Genomic DNA, 22,168 nt, shown 5'->3' with positions numbered 1-22,168 from the left:
GGTAGAGATACAGTCCTTATGGAGGCAGTTGAATGTAAGAATGAATATAATATGCCAGAGCAAATAAGGAGACAACAAATCAGAGTGGGATAGTTAATATAAGGCATCAAGGTAGGGTTGGGGCTAATGGGGGTCTTAAATTCATGTACACTAATACTAGGAGTATTAGGAACAAGAAGGAAGAGTTTTTGGCCATGGTTGGCACTTCCAGACCACAGGTTATAGGTATTAGTGAAACATGGCTGACTGTAGATGATATAACTAGTGGGATTGAATGTGATGGGTATAGTGTGTTCAGGAATGACAGAGAGAATAAAATGGGGGGAGGAGTATTGTTGATGATAGCTGATGAGCTCCAGCCAAGGAGAATAGAAGTTGAATTGCAGGATAGAGAAAAGAGCACATTTGAGGCCATTTGGTGTGAGATTGTGGCTAGCAGAACTAAATATACAATTGGGTGCTGCTATAGACCAGGTGATGGAAAAGATGGTGGTGACAGTATCCACAAGCAAATAGAAGAAATGGGTGGAAGGAGGGTGATTATTATGGGAGATTTCAACTATGGTCGCATTGATTGGAGTGGGGAGAGGACACATGGGAGGAAGGAACTGGATTTTATGCGGTTATTAAGGGATAACTATCTGCGACAGCATGTAATGGAAAATACTAGGGGTCAGAGAGTGCTTGACCTAGTAATTACATCTGAGGATTTGGCTGTAACAAATATGACCACATTGCCACCAATCGGTGAGAGTGATCATAGGGTCTTAACTTGGGAGGTGGCTAAAGGTGTAGAATTTTCAATTAAGACAGGGTACATGTGGAATTATCGGGCTGGAAAGTATGACAAGCTTAGGAGTTTGATTGGTTCAATGCCATGGCATGTACAACTGCAAGGACTAGAAGTTGATAGTGCATGGGAGGTAGTTAAGAAGTGCTTGCATGAAGCAATGGCTGACTGTATACCTAGAGTCCGAATAATAAATCAAGTAGGGGTTAAATGGATGAATAACACCATTAAGCTTGAGTTGCAAAAAAAGAAACAACTATGGAGGGAATTTAAGGAGAAGGGTGACCGGCAGGCACATGAACGGTATAAAGCGCAGGCCTGAAGGGTGACGAGTGTGGTAAGAAAAGCAAAAAAGGATTACGAAAGAACATTGGCCATGCAAGCTAAAGAGAATCCTAAACAGTTTTTTAGATATGTAGCAAGTAAAAGGAAAAATGTACATGGCAGATTGATTTTAAAGAATGCCGATGGTAGGGAGGTAACTGAATCAGTTGAGATAGTTGAGTTACTGAGTGAGCACTTTGCAAAAGTATATCATCAAGGTGGTGACATTGCAGAAACGAATAAACCAGTAGATTATACGGGAATTGTGGTTAATGAAGTGGAGGTGAGTAGTCTATTGCATAACCTCAATGTCAATACATCTGTGGGATTGGATGGTATACCAGCTCGTGTTGTACGAGAAGCAGCTAAAGAATTGTCAGTACCCTTGACCATTTTGTTTAATTTGAGTCTCGGGTCTGGGTTAGTCCCGAGCTGGTGGAAAGAGGGGAAAATAGTTCCACTGCATAAAGGTGGTTCCAAGACTGCTGTTGTAAATTACCGACCGATTAGCATATCAGGAATCATTGTAAAGGTCTTAGAGAAAATAGTCAAAAGGAAAATACAAGATTGGATTGAAGAAAATGGGATACTGTATCGGGGACAGCATGGGTTTGTGAAGGGTAGGTCATGCCTCAGTAACTTGCTCACGTATTATAACACAGTGACGGCTGAACTGGATAAGGGCAATGGGTTTACGGTGATTCTACTGGACCTTGCCAAGGCCTTTGACAGGATTCCACATGGAATTCTAATCAGTAAATTGCAGCATATGGGAATGGACATAGGGTTGGTGAGATGGATAGGAGGGTGGTTGACGGAGAGATATCAGAGAGTGGTTTACTCGGGAGTAGAGTCCACAAGACGGCCTGTGACTAGTGGTGTGCCACAAGGATCTGTTCTTGGACCAATGCTGTTTAATTTGTTCATAAATGATATAGGAAATGATCTGAGAGGAACAGTTCATTTGTTTGCGGATGATGCGAAGTTGGGTAGGGCAATAGTGAATGCAGATGACGTCAAAATTTTGCAGGATGATTTGGATAGATTGGAGGTCTGGGCTAAGGAGAATGGATGTCAGTTTAATGTGGCAAAATGTAAGGTTATGCATTTTGGGGTGAAAAGATTGGAGGCAGTTTACTGCATTGGTGGAACCCTGCTCCAGGAAATTGATGAGTCACGAGATTTAGGAGTGTTGGTGGATAGGGAATTGAAATTTAGGGGACACATTGCAAAAGTGAACAAAACAGCTCATCAAATCACTTGGTTGCTGAAGAATACGTTGACAAGCAGAGACAAGCAGGTTATTGTTCCTCTCTATCGAGCCTTGATAAGACCCCATCTAGACTACTGTGCTCAGATTTGGTCACCTAGGTTTCTTCTTGATGGGGAGGATGTGGAGAGGATCCAGAGGCGAGTGACCAAGATGATAGCAGGTCTGTGGAATGAACCGTATGAGAACAGGTTGAGGATTTGTGGGTTGCAAAAATTGGTTGATAGGCGGAGGAGGGGAGATATGATTGAGACATTCAAATTACTGAAGGGTTTCTATAAAATTATTTCAGAAGATATTTTTGAGAACAGGGCTGGTTGTGGGAGGACTAGGGGACATCCATGGAAACTGGGCAAAAGTGAGGTTAGTAAAGGTGTTAGAGCTGGGTTCTTTACTTTTAGAGTAGTGAATGAGTGGAATGCGCTCCCTGAGTCTGTAGTGGATGCTGTGACAGTGAATGAGTTTAAGGCGAGGTATGATAGATACTGTATGAATGTGATATAGTTGTGATGAATATGATTTGGGGCTTCCCTCGATGAGTCTAATGACTCCCTGGAGTTGCCCGTAATAATAGTAATAATAATAGTAATATCTCTGATATCCTGTCTACAGAATTAGTCTCAACACTACCTGATTCATATCTCTGATATGTCAGTAGATTTAGTCTCAACAACAAATTATTCATGTCTGTTATATTATGCCTGTAGAATTAGTCTTAACAATACCTGATTCATAACTGTTATATTATGTCTGTAGAATTAGTCTCAACCATACCTGATTCATAATACTTATATCATTGCTGTAGAATTAGTCTCAACAATACCTGATTCATAACTGTTATATTATGTCTGTGGAATTAGTCTCAACCATACCTGATTCCTAACTCTTATATCATTGCTGTAGAATTAGTCTCAACAATACCTGATTCATAACTGTTATATTATGTCTGTGGAATTAGTCTCAACCATACCTGATTCCTAACTCTTATATCATTGCTGTAGAATTAGTCTCAACAATACCTCATTGATATCTGTTATATCAAGTCTGTAGAATTAGTCTCACCAATACCTGATTCATAACTCTTATATCATTGCTGTAGAATTAGTCTCAACAATATATGATTCATATCTGTGATATCATGGCTGTAGAATTTTTCTCAAATATACCTGATTCATATCTGCATATGCTGTCTGTAGAATATGTCTCAACAATACCTCATTTATATCTGTTATATCATGTCAGTAGAATTATTTTCAACAATACCCGTTTCATAACTCTTATATCATGGCTGTAGAATTAGCCTCAAACATAACTGATTCTTCTGTGATGTCCTGTAGAATTAGTCTCAACAATACCTGATTCATCATATCATATACTGTCTGTAGATTAATCACCAAAATACCTGATTCATATCCGCGATATCATATCTGTAGAATTAGCCACAACAATACCTGATTCATTTCAGCGATATCATGTCTATAGAATTAGGCTCAACAATACATGATTCATATCTGTGATGTCCTGTCTGTAGAATTAGTCTCAACAATACTTGATTCATATCTGGGATGTTCTGTCTGTAGAATTAGTCTCAACAATACTTGATTCATATCTGTGATGTCCTGTCTGTACAATTAGTCTCAACAATACTTGATTCATATCTGTGATGTCCTGTCTATAGAATTAGTCTCAACAGTACTTGATTCATATCTGAAATATCCTGTCAACAGAATTAGTCTCAACAGTACTTGATTCATATCTGAAATATCCTGTCAACAGAATTAGTCTCAACAAAACCTGATTCTGATCTCTGATATGTCATTAGAATTAGTTTCAACAACAAATGATTCATATCTGTTATATTATATCTGTAGAATTAGTCTGAACAATAACTGATTCATAACTGTTATAATATATCTGTAGAATTAGTCTGAACAATAACTGATTCATAACTGTTATATTATATCTGTAGAATTAGGCTGAACAATACCTGATTCATAATTGTTATATTATGTCTGTAGAATTAGTCTCAACACTAACTGATTCATAACTGTTATATTATGTCTGCAGAATTAGTCTCAACAATACCTGATTCATGACTGTTATATTATGTCTGTAGAATTGGTCAGAACCATACCTGATTCATAACTCTTACATCATTGCTGTAGAATTAGTGTCAACAATACCTGATTCATAGCTGTGATACCATGGCTGTAGAATTAGTCTAAACAACACGTGATTCGTAGGTGTGATGTCCTGTCTATGGAATTAATCTCAACAATACGTGATTCGTATCAGTTTTGGCCTGTTTACAGAATGTCTCAATAATTCCTGATTCATATCTCTGATATGTCAGTAGATTTAGTTTCAACAACAAATAATTCATATACGTTATATTATGTCTGTAGAATTTGTCTCAACAATACCTGATTCATAACTCTTACATCATTGCTGTAGAATTAGTCTCAACACTACCTGATTCATATCTCTGATATGTCAGTAGATTTAGTCTCAACAACAAATTATTCATGTCTGTTATATTATGCCTGTAGAATTAGTCTTAACAATACCTGATTCATAACTGTTATATTATGTCTGTAGAATTAGTCTCAACCATACCTGATTCATAATACTTATATCATTGCTGTAGAATTAGTCTCAACAATACCTGATTCATAACTGTTATATTATGTCTGTGGAATTAGTCTCAACCATACCTGATTCCTAACTCTTATATCATTGCTGTAGAATTAGTCTCAACAATACCTCATTGATATCTGTTATATCAAGTCTGTAGAATTAGTCTCACCAATACCTGATTCATAACTCTTTCATCATTGCTGTAGAATTAGTCTCAACAATATATGATTCATATCTGTGATATCATGGCTGTAGAATTATTCTCAAATATACCTGATTGATATCTGTGATATGCTCTCTGTAGAATACGTCTCAACAAGTCCTCATTCATATCTGTTATATCATGTAAGTAGAATTATTCTCAACAATACCCGTTTCATAACTCTTATATCATGGCTGTAGAATTAGCCTCAAACATAACTGATTCATCTGTGATGTCCTGTAGAATTAATCTCAGCAATACCTGATTCATCATATCATATCCTGTCTGTAGATTAATCACCAAAATACCTGATTCATCATAACATATCCTGTCTGTAGATTAATCACCAAAATACCTGATTCATCATATCATATCTGTAGATTAATCACCAAAATACCTGACTCATATCCGCGATATCATATCTGTAGAATTAGCCACAACAATACATGATTCATTTCAGCGATATCATGTCTATAGAATTAGGCTCAACAATACATGACTCATATCTGTGATATCCTGTCTGTAGAATTAGTCTCAACAATACTTGATTCATATCTGTGATATCCTGTCTGTAGAATTAGTCTCAACAATACTTGATTCATATCTGTGGTGTCCTGTCTGTAGAATTAGTCTCAACAATACTTGATTCATATCTGTGATGTCCTGTCTGTAGAATTAGTCTCAACAATACTTGATTCATATCTGTGATGTCCTGTCTGTAGAATTAGTCTCAACAATACTTGATTCATATCTGTGATGTCCTGTCTGTAGAATTAGTCTCAACAATACTTGATTCATATCTGTGATGTCCTGTCTGTAGAATTAGTCTCAACAATACTTGATTCATATCTGTGATGTCCTGTCTGTAGAATTAGTCTCATCAATACTTGATTCATATCTGTGATGTCCTGTCTGTAGAATTAGTCTCAACAGTACTTGATTCATATCTGTAATATCCTGTCTACAGATTAGTCTCAACAATACCTGATTCTGATCTCTGATATATCATTAGAATTAGTTTCAACAACAAATGATTCATATCTGTTATATTATATCTGTAGAATTAGTCTGAACAATACCTGATTCATAACTGTTATATTATGTCTGTAGAATTAGTCTGAACAATACCTGATTCATAACTGTTATATTATGTCTGTAGAATTAGGCTGAACAATACCTGATTCATAATTGTTATATTATGTCTGTAGAATTAGGCTGAACAATACCTGATTCATAATTGTTATATTATGTCTGTAGAATTAGTCTCAACAATACCTGATTCATATCTGTGATATATTGTCTATAGAATTAGTCTCAACAATAACTGATTGATATCTGTGATATCCTGGCTATGGTATTTATCTCAACAACACATGATTCATATTCTGTCTATAGAATTTGTCTCAGCAACACATGATTCATTTCTGACTTATCCTCTCTATAGAATTAGTCTGATCAACACATGATTCACATATCTCATATCCTGTCTATAGTATTAGTCTCAACAACACAAGATTCATATCGGTGATATCCTGTCTGTTGAATTAGAGTCCACAACACTTGTTTTATATCTGTAATATGGTATCTACAGAATTGTCTCAATAGTACTAGTTTCCTATAAATAACGGGTTCCTATAGATATTGTCTCAACAATACCTGGTTCTTCTCGAACATATATCTCCTATACAATTGTTCTCAACAATACCATTTCTGATATTGTTAAAATCAATCCTATGCAAATATTCTCAATTATAACAGTTTTGAAATCGATAGTAACCTTTCTTATTCAATTAGACTCAACACTGCTAGTTTCATTTCGATCTTAACCTACCTACACAATTAGACTTACCAATAGCAGATATATCTCGAATATATCTTTTCTATAAAATTTGACTCAACCACTCATGATTCATATCTCTGATATCCTAGTTGAGAATTTGTCTCAACAACACATGATTCATATCTCTGATATCCTGTCTATAGAATTAATCTCAACTACACATTTTTCATATCTTGGATATCCTCTCTATATAATTAGTCCCAACAACACACATGATTCATATCTGTGATATCGTATCTACAGAATTGTCTCAACAGTACCAGTTTCCTATAAACATCATATTCCTGCAGATATTGTCTCCACAATACCTGTTTCTTCTCGAAGATATTTCTGCTATACATTATTTCTCAACCATACCAGTTCTGATATTTTTCAAATTATTTCTATACAAATAATCTCAATGATCACTGTTTTGAAATCGATTATAACCTTTCTTATACAATTTGACTCAACAATAGCAGATTCATCTCGAACACATCCTTCCTATAAAATTAGACTCAACAATTCCAGACCACAATCTTTCCATACAGTTAATAAAAATAATACCAGTTTTACCTGTGGTTCTCTGCCTCTGAATTAGTGTCAACAATGCCAATTTCGTCTCAATAATAACTACTACAGAATTGATCTTAACAATACTACTTTTGTCTCGATCATAGTTCCCATCGAATTAAATTCAACAATACCGGTTTTGTTTATTAAATTAATTAAAAAATAATTAAAGATTAATTCTACAGGAATTATGATCTTAAGATCATAATTCCTGTAGAATTAATCTCAATCATAACAATTTTGTCTCAATCATAACCTTTATATTCAATTAGTCTCAAAAATACCAGTTTCTTCTCGATCGTTCATTTCCTATACCATTATATTCAACCTTATGAATCTCGATCATATCCTTCCTATACAAAAAGTGTCAATAATACCAATTTAATCTCGATTACATCGTTCCTATAGAATAAGTCCCAAAAATACCAATTTCATCTTAGTCACATAGTTCCTGTAGAAAAAGTCTCAACAATATCAATTTCATCTTGATCACATAGTTCCTATAGAATTAGTCTCAACAATATAACTTTCAACTCGATCACATCGTTCGTATACAAAAAGTGTCAATAATACCAATTTAATCTCGATTACATAGTTCCTATAGAATAAGTCTAAAAAAAAATTTCATATCGAACACATTGTTACATTCCTATAGAATAAGTCTCAAAAATACCAATTTCATCTCGATCACATAGTTCCTATAGAATAAGTCTCAAAAATACTAAATTCATCTCGATTACATCATTCGTATACAAAAAGTTTCAATAATACCAATTTAATCTCCATTACATAGTTCATATAGAATAAGTCTCAACAATACCAATTTCATCTTGATCGCATAGTTCCTATGGAATTAGTCTCAACAATACCAATTTTATTTCGATCACATAGATCCTATGGAATTAGTTTCAACAACACCAATTTTATTTCGATCACATAGTTTCTATAGAATAAGTCTCAACAATACCAATTTCATCTTGATAACATAGTTACTCTACAATTAGTCTCAACAATACCAATTTCATCTTGATCACATAGCTCCTATAGAATTAGTCTCAACAATACCAATTTCATCTCGATCACATAGTTCCTATAGAATTCTCATACAAGTAGTCTCTGCAATATTAGTTTTATTTCGATCGTAACCGTCCTATACAATTAGTCAAAATATCATTTTCATCTTGATCATAACTATCCTATATCATTATACCAGTGGTTAAATTCCGAACGAATATGCTCAGCGTCCCTTAAGTTAAGGATCATAAATATGAGGCTATTGCTAGATTGTTTCAACATTTTAAAAATTTATTTATTTATTTATTTATTAGGTTGGAGTTAAAGCCATCACACCTTCTCTTCCACATCCCCAGAACGATTAAATAAAAATTCAGATACAGATACAAATAGAAAATTACAAATTAATATAGTACTTGTAACATATTAAAAGATAATTCAATTTAAGATAATATTAGGTTATATGAGGGATGAAAAATTAATAGGCCTATTCAACTTGTTACGCAAATGCAGGAAAAAAAAATGGAAATACAATAATGATGAAATAAATAACTCAAATTCCTTAGAAATTTTCTAATTTAATTTATTTAGGCTTTAGAAACATTGAAAAATTATTGTCTTATTGCTATTGATATTTGAATGAATATGCTATAAAATGTAAAATAATACTATACTTTTTAAAGAAAAGTTAGTCAAACATATGTTTTACTCCTATCGGTAAATTAAATTTGAAATATAACTACAGGAAATTGAAAAGAAATATCGGCACTTACCCCTAGTTAACAGTTGTAGGAGGTCTACAATGGTTTCCACAAGATTTACTTCGATTTATCTCTCTTTTTACAATAACCAACGGCACTGTTTCTTCCCTTGGAAATTGTTGGACCACAACTATTTACTATCAGCAACTATGAGACATTTTTAACCATGAGCGCATTTCTTCTTGGTGTCACATTATTGTTCCTAATGCTGAACTCCGTTCGCACCCTGCATTGCTCACTGGTATTGTTTCAACCCATTTCAGAAGTTCCTTCATAGAGCCTGACACATGCTTACCTCCATCGTGCTTAAAATCCCTGTAAGATTGAATGACCTCACGATAACACAGAGAAAACAAATCACACACATCTTTCAATTCTTCTTCGCCATAGTCCACAACAATATCTTCCGGTCAATATTCAGGTAAAACTACTTTGATTATTTCTTTGTGTCCTTATCTATCATGCACCAACTTGTCAAATTTGTGATTATACTCCATAAAATGTGCTTTTTTAAATTCCATTGTGTTGTTACTACCCCGAAATACTTTCAAGGGAACGCCTTTGAATTTTTTTGCTTCTATAGCTATCTGAGCTTCTCCCCAGTAAATACCTACTTTATCTTTGTGACCTTACCTTTAAATCCTTCTCTGGTTCTGTGCAGGAGTTTGTTTGTTCTAGGTAATGTCACAGTTTGTTTTGCAAAGATTCTAAGATTCTAGAAAGCTCATATAACACATCCATCATTATTCATACATGGTTTATGAAGTACGTTTCTTCAAGTTTACCTGCTAGCACTTGAAATTTTGCTCTTTCTTTACTATCTTGATTTCATCATCAGCGGCACGTGTCAAGAAACTGTGCAATAATGCATAGTTATTCCAAATAGAGTTCACAGCCTGGAAACTTCATACAACTCAAAGAGTTAACAACTTTCCCACTTTGGTGAGAATGCAGACCAACTCTTCTGCACATTTCCTTATTTCATGTAAGTTCTTTGGAGACATACTAAAAGTTGAATATACCTTATCAAGAAGCACCGCAAAATGATTTGTTGTCGTAAAGATTAATTGAATTCATTTTTACGACATTGAATCCTACACAGCAAGTTCTAAACAATGATTTCTACATGCCGGTTAAAATTGTTGGAAAATCTTTCATCAATATTGCCAAAACTGCTCATTTCATTAAAATAAATGAGGCCCCCATCCGTACAGTTTTGTTTTTCAGACTGTGCTTTTCAAGACACTTTTTAAGTGAGTCTTAATACCCATTGCTTTGCTGTTTCCAATTGAATTAAATCAAAGAAGTGTTGTAGCATCACCACCATTTATTGCATCATGTGTACACTATCAGAACAGGCTGGTTTGATATGGATGTACTTTAATCCAGAATAGTAGAAATTTTGGTTCTATGGTTTATAATGCTGTCTGCAATTTTGTTTCATTTATTTTGAAATATGATTCACTATCTTAGTGCATGTGGCATTACTAAGTAAAGCAAGCCCCACATCTAGCCCATTAAGAATTTGAAGATCGATTTATTTTGATGATCTACAAAAAGACGATTATGCTTTGCAATGTGTTACGCAGTGCGAAACACACGGCACATGATTTCGCGAGCTAGAGAGTTCTCTTCTTCTGCAATGTGTCGCAATGGATTCTCATTTTTTGAGAATTGTTTCTGCACTTTTGTGAGATCTGGTGTATATCTATGATCGTAATTTTTTTTGCTCAGTTGTTTTTGTTGGCATGGTTTAGATCCTTCCCCTATAACACGTATTAATCCATTTATTCAATCTGAAGCTTAGTGAATACCCTGATGTCAAGAACTTGTTCCTAGGATCTGAACCTCTGCACATGTTATACACCCCAAATCTCTGTCCTTACAAAATAACCACTTACATTTACCTTTGAATGATATCTACTGGTTGTGTGTCTGGAAAGTCGGCAAATCTTTCCTTTCGTTCAACGTACTAATATTATACCTTTCAACTAATGGAAATCTTGTGTTTCTGTGGATTCGTTACAGACTTTTTTCTCTTGAGAATGTACACACAAACTGTCATTACAAACCTTTTTTTGTATTTTCACTTCCCTCAGAGCTATTTTTCGGTTCAATAGTTGAAAAAATAGGCCTATATAAACACAATAAACACAAAATAATTACACGATTTTCTTTGTTCTTCTCAAAATCACGAGCTCTGATACACAACTGCTACTCTGCTGTTCGATTGTAGGTTAATGACTATTGCCGACAACGTTGCCAACCAGAAAAGATAAAATATTGCTAGGAGTCTGTTAAACTTCTGCTAAACTAAAAAAAAAATTTCAACTGCTGCATGACAACGCACTACAGGAATCTCCAAACCTGCTCGTCCCTTTAAGCACGCGTTTGTAATCAGGCGATTATTGATATTGACTTTATATACACATTCAAAACTGTAATTGTTGAATAATAACGCACTAAAGTAGGAATAATTACTGAAAAGGGTGAAAAGTCACAAAACAGAAAAGTATGCCGGATCAGGGCCCAGTACAAAAAGGTTCCTGGGCCGGATCCCGGACAGTCTGGATGAATTTAACCACATAATTTGACTCAACAATACCAGTTTCATCTCCATCACAGCCTTCCTATAGAATTAGACTAAAAATACTACTTTCATCTCGATCACATCGATCCTATACACTTATACTCAACAGTACCAGTTTCATCTCGTTCACAGCATTCCTATATAACTAGTCAAAAATACTAGTTTCATCTCGAAAACATTCTTCCTTGCTATTTTCTCAATTGGGCCCAGTTGAGTACCAGTACTAGTTTCGATCGTGATCACATCACATAAACAGTCTCACATAATTATTATCGATTTAGGCATAACAATATCAGTTTCATATAGACTATAAATTACCGTACCAGTTTCATCTCGATCATAACATTCTCTACAACTGGTGTCAACAACAAAAAAATGATATCTCTGATTCCTTGCCTATATGAGTTTATCTCATCAATGCCAGTTTTATGTGAAACTACTCCATCCTATAGAATTATTATGAATAATAAAAATTTCATCTGTTTCATTACTTACTATTGAATTCATCTAAATATTAGGAGTTTATGTGTCAGATTACATCTTTAGAAATAATCTGAAAAATAACAGATGCATATTTGTCCGAATAGTTCTGTAGAATAAGTCGCAATATTAACAGTCTCATAGATGTCAGAACCATCCTGTAGAATTAATAATATTAATTTCATATGTCAGAAAACATTCCAGTAAGTATGTAAAGGAACTGGCAATGCCTTTGACTAGGCTCTTTAATATACGTCTGAGCTCCGGTAGAGTTGGAAGGGAGTGGCAAGATGGACAAAATAATTCTCTTGCATAAGGGAAGTTCTAAGGTTGCAATAGCAAATTATAGACTAATCAGTGTCTCAAGCGTTGTGGCAAAGATTCTAAAAATATTGATCCAATATAGAATTCAAGAAGAGATAGATAAAATGATGACATTATATGAGTTTCAATATGGCTTTTTTGAAGGGTGGGTCATGACTTAGTAAATTACTAACGTTTTTATAATAAGAGTTTGATTATTCATTATAATAATGCTTTTTTCTGAATTTTGTAAAAGATTTGACAGAATACCACATTGAACACTATTACGCGAATTAGGACAAATATATGACTCTAGTTAAGCGGATAAGAGGCTGGCTGCTGGATAGATATCAAAAAGGTGCATATAAATCGGCAGAATCGATGCGGAAAAAAGTGACTAGTGGTGTACTTCAAGGTTCAAATCTGGACCGTTGGCGTTTATTTTGTACATAAATGATGTAGAAAATAACCTGAAAGGCAATATTGAGTTGTTTGCTGATTATGCGAAATTAGCTAGAGTATTAGTTAATAAAGGTAATGTTGAGAGGTTGCCCCAATGCTATTAGAATATTCGAGGGCTAAGGGTGAATCTTTCCTATTTTGCTGTTTCATCTCATCTTATGTGGAAAGGACCTCTGAAACCCTGCCACTTTTCTCTTGCAGTTACTTCCCTCCAAAATGCTAATATGGTTGTTCCTTATGATATATCCAATGCAGCATCGGTTGTCGCGCAGAATAATCAGAGCTGCGTTCAGGGCGTAGGCAGAGGGTCCTGTTCTAGTAGTATATTACAGTCTCTATCAAAGACAGTGATACTGTGAATGAGCAATACAGAAGGTATAAGATTAATCGTAGAAGGGAATTTTATATAGGCACATGGAATGTTCGGGGTCTACAGATGGGTTCTCTTGAGACTGTCTGTAAAGAGATGGATAGGTATAAAATAGATATTCTGGGAATTATAGAGACCAGATGGAATGGAGGTCACGTCGAAAGACATGACATGATGGTAAGCTAGTTATTTACTCAGCTGGTGACTTAAAATATCATGGGGTAGCTGTGATACTGAGGACAACTCAGGCAAGAAGCCTTGTTGGCTATAACCCCATTGATGATAGGCTACTTTCTATTAGACTTAAGGTTCAGCTTACCAATGTATCAATTGTGGTAGTTTATGCACCCACATGGATAGGCCTGAAGAAGAGAGTGAGGAATTCTATGAAAACTTACAAACTGTTTTGGACTGCATACCAAGGAGAGACATACTTTACATCTTAGGGGAAGACCAAGAGACTCATGGCTATCAGATTCAACATGGGAACTAATCAAAAGAAGGCTGTTGGAAAAACAAAGAGACACATGGACCGAAGAATATAAGAGACAATATATAGAAGTCCGTAGAGCCATCAAGCTGGACAAGGAAAAGTTCTATACTAATAAATATTAAGAGATGGAATTCCAGATGAGGAAGCACAATTATCAAATAATGTTTTATATATTTCGTGTCTTAAAGCACAAGCTTAAGCCTAAATTTGAATGTCATAAAAGACAAGAATGGGGCGTTATTAACAGAAGAATTGGAAATCAAACAGAGACGGAAAGAATATTTTGAAGAACTGTACAGCAGAGTGGATAAAGAAAATGTGGAGCCCTCCCACCAGGAAAATTTTGATTTAGAAGCTCCTCCACGTAGGCATGAAGTTGAAAGAGCAGTTAAGCAGCTTAACAACAATAAGGCCCCAGGTGCAGATGAAATCCCAGCAGAGTTATTTAATGCCACAGGAGATGAAGAGATAAGAATGTTTCATAGATTGATTACACGGATATGGGAGACAGGATCATTGCCTAGAGACTGGAAGAAGTTCACTTCCTCCTGTATCTTTCTCATATTCATTTACTTCTCTTTATGTATCGAAGGCAAATAGAAAGTTAGTTTTAAATATATAAATCTCATGGGAATAAGTTCTAAATTAATGCTGCAGTCCTCCCAGTAACATAATAATGAAAAGCATTAAGATCACACAACGCCTAAAGCAATTGATTAGTATGTACCTTAAGGACCAGTTATCCGACGTAATTTATTTAATATTCTAAGACTTCTAATATTTTCTTAGAGTTCCTACACTAATTATTGAACGATGGATTAAAGTATTAATTAATGGCATTACCTTCCATAAGAAATGTTTAATCCCACTGCAGTGTAATTTCATCCAAGTGAACTGTCTCATTCTACCAAGTGCATTTTCTGACAATTAAACGCCAGAGTTTAATTCGGCACTTCTAACGAATCATCCTAACGCATACTAATTTCAGAATCCCAATTAACTGAATGTAGTTTCCCTGCTAATGAATGTTTTGACTTACAATCAAGTGGAGAATGGCAGTTTTGCGTCTTTCAGCAATACTTCATGGTAGTTACATCCTATTGCAGCTGCCCAATCTAACCTGGTAAGATAAAGCGCGGCTTGCTGATTTATCTCCGCTCCTTTACAAGAATCTCTTTTGACCCGAAAGTGTACGTGTGTACTGCTTATTTTCAACTGAACACCACTTCTTTTCTTGCCTTTCCTCACTTCTCTTCCATTGTGCCTCCAACATTCCTCGCCCTGGCATTAATCAAACTTAATCCTTTTCTATGGAGTCAAACATCATTGGAATAGCAGTCAAGTTGGGGTCCGCATAACTGGTATGACCCCTTGGATCTGTGATGATGTTAACAGATCCTGTCAGTCAACTTTGCATAGCCGCACTCGTAGGTAATAGATGCGGCTTTCGCTGTTGTTGACTATTCGCAACGGGAACGCTCCTTACCGGCAATCAAGGAAACGGCACATTTCCCAAGCTTGCCTCACATGATCATCTTCATCACTCCAAGTTCAGCCCTACAAGCAAACAGTTGCTGATATGGCGAGTGAACAGTCGCACATGCGGCAACGTTTATCGCCACTGTGAACGATTGAGAGGAAAACGTGACTGGTGAATAGTTCCTGCCCACGCAAGCGTACATCTCACTAATGATGGTAAGATGTACGCTTGGGTGGTAAATTTGAGCTGCTGCCTTATTCTTGACTGTTTCCTTCATATGAAATTAACGTTAATTTGTGCTAATCTGGCAGGCGATATGAGCGATCATTATTACTTTTTCAGTTACCCTTTTCGCGTGGTCTGTTAGAAAACGCAGTTGTCAGCGAACGATTAAGAAATGGGAGGTAATTCGTATAAATTACAGTCATTGGAACTTTGTATGTTCTGAGTTCGGATGTCTCAATCCCAAAGTAAGTTACGTTTGCTTCAGGTTATATTCTGATTGGAAGACAATATTTATAGTCTCATCCAGCGGCTTGACTGCCATTGCATCTTCCGGCAGGTCTTCCTTTCTTTATTATGTTTTCCATCATTATTATTACTTTTGTAATCTGAAGTTCTCTAAGTTGAGGTTTAAATAATTCTGTATTTATTTCGATTATTTATTACTTGACCTTCTTGCGTTAAATTCTTTACATTGACTTACATGATAAGTTCTAAGTATTGCATGCACAGTTTGCCATGTAGCATATGTTTACATTATATAATTACCCAAGTTATTCTTTTTCAAAACCATCAAACAGCGTATGATTTAATTAGCATCTTCAAAATGCATATTCCATATTATACCTAATGTAAAATAGAATGAGAAAGATTTCGATGGTAGATTATCATAACTGGCAATAAAGATCATATACGAATTAAGCCCTTTTCCCCATACACAAAGTTATTAAAGGCCTGAAGTAGGATTAAAATGATCCCGTTAAAGAAACCAGCTATTATGCAAGCGCCAATCGAAAATGTAGGCGTGAATGCCATACAAAGGGATACTCTTATACAAACCATGAGAGGGAATTAATGGTCCTTCATAAAAAAAATTAATTAAATATACTTAAACAGTCATTAATGCAGCAAAATAATTATTTCGTTTTACGTTTCTTTTTGAGCGATTAAATGAATGTGATTTATTAGAAAAAATATTACGGAGCATTGAACACGCCTAAATATTTCTTACCTTCATAAATTATTCTTCGTTTAGGTGTGCAGGCGACCTTTTCCTTAAGTTAGCGAAGGCAGTAATTTCAATATGGTGTAGTAGAAGAGGAAAGCATGTTTCCAACATTACCACAGTAATCAGAGACATTCTCGCATACAGTGATTCGTTATGTTTTCCAGTTCCATAGCATAACAAACTTCAGGTTATTCTGACAATAACTTCGATAAATTGGTTTCTATCTTCATGACATATCATTATAAAAATCGGAACGCTGGGTAACCACTTATGTACTTTTAACTTAAAATATAAATATTAATATTAGGAACTTCAACTCATTTTAGTGCCGATCCTGGGTTGAACAATGTTCAGTTTGTGTTCAAACAATACTGAGATCTCGCATTTTGAAATTCAAATTGTTGCATTCGTATAACCAGTCCAAATTGTTTACGTATCTTACAATGGCTACTAAAATTCCTATGTGGCACACAAATTGAGGAGTTCGGGCACTATTGGAGGAAAACATTGTTCGTTACTATCACATTTGGCATGGATGCTGTGATAATTATCGGATATTTCAACGCCCTTAATTACTCTGAAATCGAGTTCTATGTCTATTAGTGCCAGTGTTCCCAAATCGAAATTTGTTTTATAGAAGGCAAAACATTTGTTCATAATAACCGCCATTGTAATTCAGCAGCACAAATATTCCTTCTTTGCCAATTTATTATGGCGTACCTCGTGTATAAAATGAATTTACTCTTAGCTTTGCTTTGTGAGCAAGTAGAAGGAAGTGCTTGTGTAGGGAGGGGTGTTGCAAGTTCGTTTGTAAAAGAAAACCTAACGAACTGTATCCTTATATATATGTGTGTGTGTGTGTGTGTGTGTGTGTGTGTTTATATTTATTTATCTATTTATTTTAACATACAGAATGTGCCCAGTTTCCAACATTATCGGATGGTTCTATCGAACAGCAGAATTTCCTTCTTCGCTCTGTTAACAGATTGCAAATGTATTAATTCAAATCCTGACTGGATTTGGGCAATTTCACATTCACGTAATGATAGTGGGATATCATTACTAGATTAAGGGAAGATCTAAATACGTTAACATTCAAGTATTATTTAAATATCGTAATATAAAAAAGCCATACATAAATATCGTTGATATTTATGTACTGCTACGAAAGCCAAGGAAAAACAAGCTGTTATTCCTCAGAGCGAAAGCAGAATTGTTTTAGAAAAATGCCAGAAGATAATGGAATATTCTAATGAAAGCGGTCACTCATTAATGATGAATATTATTGTACCGGTATACAGCTTAGTAACATAAAATCAATATTATTAGTACACAAAAAAATTCTCCAAAAATAAATAAAATCTTGAAATAAACGCTAACACAGCTATTCACACATTGAAATAAATTGCTTCCTCCCCTCCCCCTGTTGTCCGAGTATAGCGTATCTGTTCTCAAAACAACAATCTAAGGATTCGAATTAAGTAGTGGACATAGATCTTTGAGAATCTTTAGGTAGAAGATGAATTTCATCACCTTGTGAGACCACCACTAGCATGCTGATTTGATGAAGGCCTTAAGTGGTTTGAAATAGTTCCATGTTTATCTAGAAAAATTAAAAATATAAAAGTAACGAAAAAAATTTAAAAATCGAATTCCAAATACAGTATAAATGTACGTATTTCTTGGGTGGGAGATAATAAAAATATATCCATCAAGTAGTATATTTTTGTATGCTTCATTTGAAGCATATTTATATACATAGGGACGTATTTATAGGAATAGACATAGGAATCAGAATCAGATTCCTATGTCTTTATGAAAATATGATTCTGATTAATATTAGACTTTGCCATTGTCAACTGATTAATCGAAAATAATATTTAAGAAATTCATTTTTGTTGGATAATTAATACTGCATGATGCACTTAGAATGCAGTCAGAAGTGTTCTTTGAAGTCGAAGATATACCCAGACACGACTAGTTTTAGAGTATTGGGCTTCTTTGTGCTAATTTATTTCCCACGCGTCCACCAATGATACTGGAAATTTTATACTTAAAAAACAAAACCGAGTTATTTGAGTGTGACACGATGTCAGTGTGGTTCATAAGACACAGCTGTTTGGCGCCATCCACTTGAATACTATGAAAGGTGATCTAATAATTTAGCATTTTCATTAAATAAAATATTTTTATTTATATCCAAGTCACTCCAGCCGATTTCCAAAAGGAAGCTAAATCTCCATAAACACACAGCGACCTTTTATATTTGAAAGTTCTAAGGAAATGTGTGCTTCTACGAGAATATCGATCATTCTTTCAGTTCTTCCTTCTAGTCACCAAGTGTTTGAGTTATTTCACTCCGGTAGAGGTCGAAGCCGACGTGTCACAGGCCTACATAACAGTAGCGATTCTGTGTTGTTTCCCTGCACGTGCGAGTGGTTTTGTAGTACGAGGGCAATTAAGTATACTGGGTTCTACCATGCAGAAAGTGAACGAAGTAGAAGAGAAATATTTTTTTAAAAAAATCAAAGCAAAACCCACACGTCTTTGATACTTGAAATAACTTGTGCGGAAGTACTTTGGGATTCGAAGCCGTAATTGAAGAGTTTTTTTTTATTGTTTAACTTTTGTTTTAAAACGATCAAACTAAACACGTTGATTTTCAGCTATTTATGGTACAAAGAAAAGTAGAATGGGGATTGAGTAATGTTACGTGGGGTAGGATAAGGAGGTAACATTATTTGCTATTACATGAAATGGACGGAGCTATTATATGGGCGATGCTGCATTTGTATTGCTGTATCGAAACGATTTAGTCTTACTACTGTTTCTTTCTCATTTTTAACTTTAAAAATATCCCGAAAGAAATAATCAAAGTGCTTTTTTAAACAAGCCAAGTAGACTAGAAACCTGGTCACAAGTTTAATCCGAAGAAAAGCAGAAAGAAAAAAGATGTTATTTAATTCATTGCATATTTCTCAACGCACTTTAAAGGCATTGTACCGTATTTGCCGGTGTTATGGATATTTGTTTGAAAAAAAATTAATTAAAAGAAATAATCAATTTGTTTTAATTAATTTCTTTTTTGAAAATAATTATAAAATCTTACCATACACTGATTGAAAACAATTTCATATAACTTTGATGTAAAACAAATTTGTATCAAGTAAAAAATGAAATGTAGGATTACAACAACAGTTTTAACTTTATCCTCATCTTCAGAGCTGGACAAATTATCAATGAAATTTCTTAATCAACTTCAAGTACCATCAAGGGCATTAGTAATGCCACACTTCATAAATGACTTAATCATAATCTCTTACCTCATTGCATTCATGAGGTTTTAATCCATTCACATACTTCTGAAATTGTAGATTTCTTTCTTTTTCCAGTTGGTATTACTTCAAAATCTGCGGACTACATCTAGTTATGTGATTTCTCCTTAATGAATCCATTAAATGGCTTATTAATGGGAATACGTAGCTGGCTGGTTAAACTTACTGGAATTTAAAATTTGTGTTTTCAACTGGCTAAGTTTATTCTTAATAGCCTCAGTTCTGTGGTAACGAAACTGATCACATACTAGAAGCTGGTTTCTTTAACATTCCACCGGAAAGCCTGGACCATACTATTTCTAACCGCAATTCTTCATCCATCCAGCCTTTAGGGTGGGCATGAATATAAACTCCACTAGACAAGTTTTGCTTGGGTAATGGCTGCCTTTTAAAAATCAAAAAAAGGGGCAATTTTGTGCAACCAACACAGCATGACAAAACAACAGTGTAATGAGATTTATTTTTCGTGGCCACAAGTTTTAACAATAATACTTTTTGCACCTTTTATATCTACTGTTTCGTGTGATGGCACACCATATATCATAGGTACCTCATCAATATTTCCTATTTGTGATAGTTGATGACGATATACTTATGAAACTCAATAACTTTACTTTCATATCTATCCGGCATCTTTTGTGATAGTTTTATTTTCGCTCGCATTCATAGGTTATTTCTTTTCATAAACCTATGGTACTCTGATGTTGAACGTATGAATTCAACGATACCTCTGTATGTTTCCATTCGTTTTGATTGGTTAACAATTATTTTTGCGGATACTGACATACCAGATGTTCTGTAGTCCAATATCCACATATTTAATTCTTAAGTTCTGGCCATTTTACAATTTCTTTATGGAGATTGTTTAATACGTTCAGTCTCTTTCAAGTGCTGTTATTGTTTTCTCTGCGTTGGTATCATTTTTAAGATTGTCCTCGGCTCAAAATACCAAGCTGCTGTACTATTGCCGTTTTCATGTGCAATTGTGCCATGTTTGAAACCAATATTATAGCAATGTCTATGTTGCTCTTGAGCCATAGTTTAATAATAAAAGCAATATTAAACACTAGAATATAACTACTTCTATTGCTTCTTCAATTGTCGTTGTGGAACTGCTCAAGTGCAAACTATATTTAAAACACTGCGCAGCATCGTGCGCAGTGTTTTAAATGAAACTATATGCATTAAGTTTTCTTTCAGTATACGGAAAGTGTCCATTGTCTGCTTTAATTAATGACACTTATATATATATATTTTAGATTTCTTACATATTAAACGCGAAATCACATATGACAAACGTACGAAAGTAGAAGCATAAAATAACAGATTTTGGCCGATCAAAACTGTAACTAAAATTTCAACTTTCGGCGTTTTTGAGATAATTTTTAGGAAATAAAGATGCTTCTCCTACGCCGTCAAATACGTAATTGATCTATACACTATAATATATACATTGGATAACCTCATGTATAATAAACTGAGATTTATAGAATATAGCATTTTTAAAATGTTGAAATTCGAAAAATTCTAATTATATAATTCTAATTAAATGGTTTGTAATTATAAATGTATATTAATGCCTTTTATATTATAATAAATCACAATGCATAAATGTTATTATTCCTTTAGAATAAAATTCTAATAAGTGAAAGTTTTATACTTTGCCTCCTGAATATTGAGTCTACATGTGCTCTTAGAGTTCTGTCAGCAGAAACAGAAAATTGTAACACTTAAGTATTTTTTTAATTGCACTATTCTGGCCATCATGTTTAATATCTTATAAGCTAGTATAAATATAATTACATAAATCATAGCAATACCTTTTTCTATTCATTTATAGGCGTCGAAAACATGATTTTTAAGAATAATGGTAGTAGTGTGCATATGGCAGTGCTAACTGATTAAAAGCCTGCGATGGTATACATTGCAAAACAAGAGAGATAATAATTATTCCATTCACGCTAAACTTCTTTCGCTTTGCAACCTAATTACCTTCTGCCACTTTAAATTGTGCATGCTTCCCTTGAGATCATC

The 22,168-nt window shown here is 34.5% G+C and overlaps 1 protein-coding gene and 1 long non-coding RNA gene across 7 annotated transcripts in view; both read right to left on the bottom strand.

Moving 5' to 3' along the window:
* The window catches only part of LOC150094407 (uncharacterized), an 849,964-nt gene that overhangs the window by 812,791 nt on the left and 15,005 nt on the right, over window positions 1–22,168 (bottom strand). The gene's annotated exons all lie outside the window — the stretch shown is intronic.
* The window catches only part of LOC150094406 (uncharacterized), a 127,814-nt gene continuing 123,974 nt past the window's right edge, over window positions 18,329–22,168 (bottom strand). The window contains exon 13 of the mRNA XM_090412462.1: window positions 18,329–18,402. Within this exon, the coding sequence (XP_090268588.1) occupies window positions 18,329–18,402 (74 nt within the window). The remainder of the gene's footprint in view (window positions 18,403–22,168) is intronic.

Source organism: Typopeltis vanoorti, chromosome 22 (assembly GCF_054136105.1).
Source record: "Typopeltis vanoorti isolate ZY-2024b chromosome 22, IOZ_Tvanoo_1.0, whole genome shotgun sequence".
Taxonomy (NCBI): Eukaryota; Metazoa; Arthropoda; class Arachnida; order Uropygi; family Thelyphonidae; genus Typopeltis; species Typopeltis vanoorti.
The sequence above is the reverse complement of the archived record's forward strand: the minus strand, read 5'-3'. Positions and strand labels throughout refer to the sequence as shown.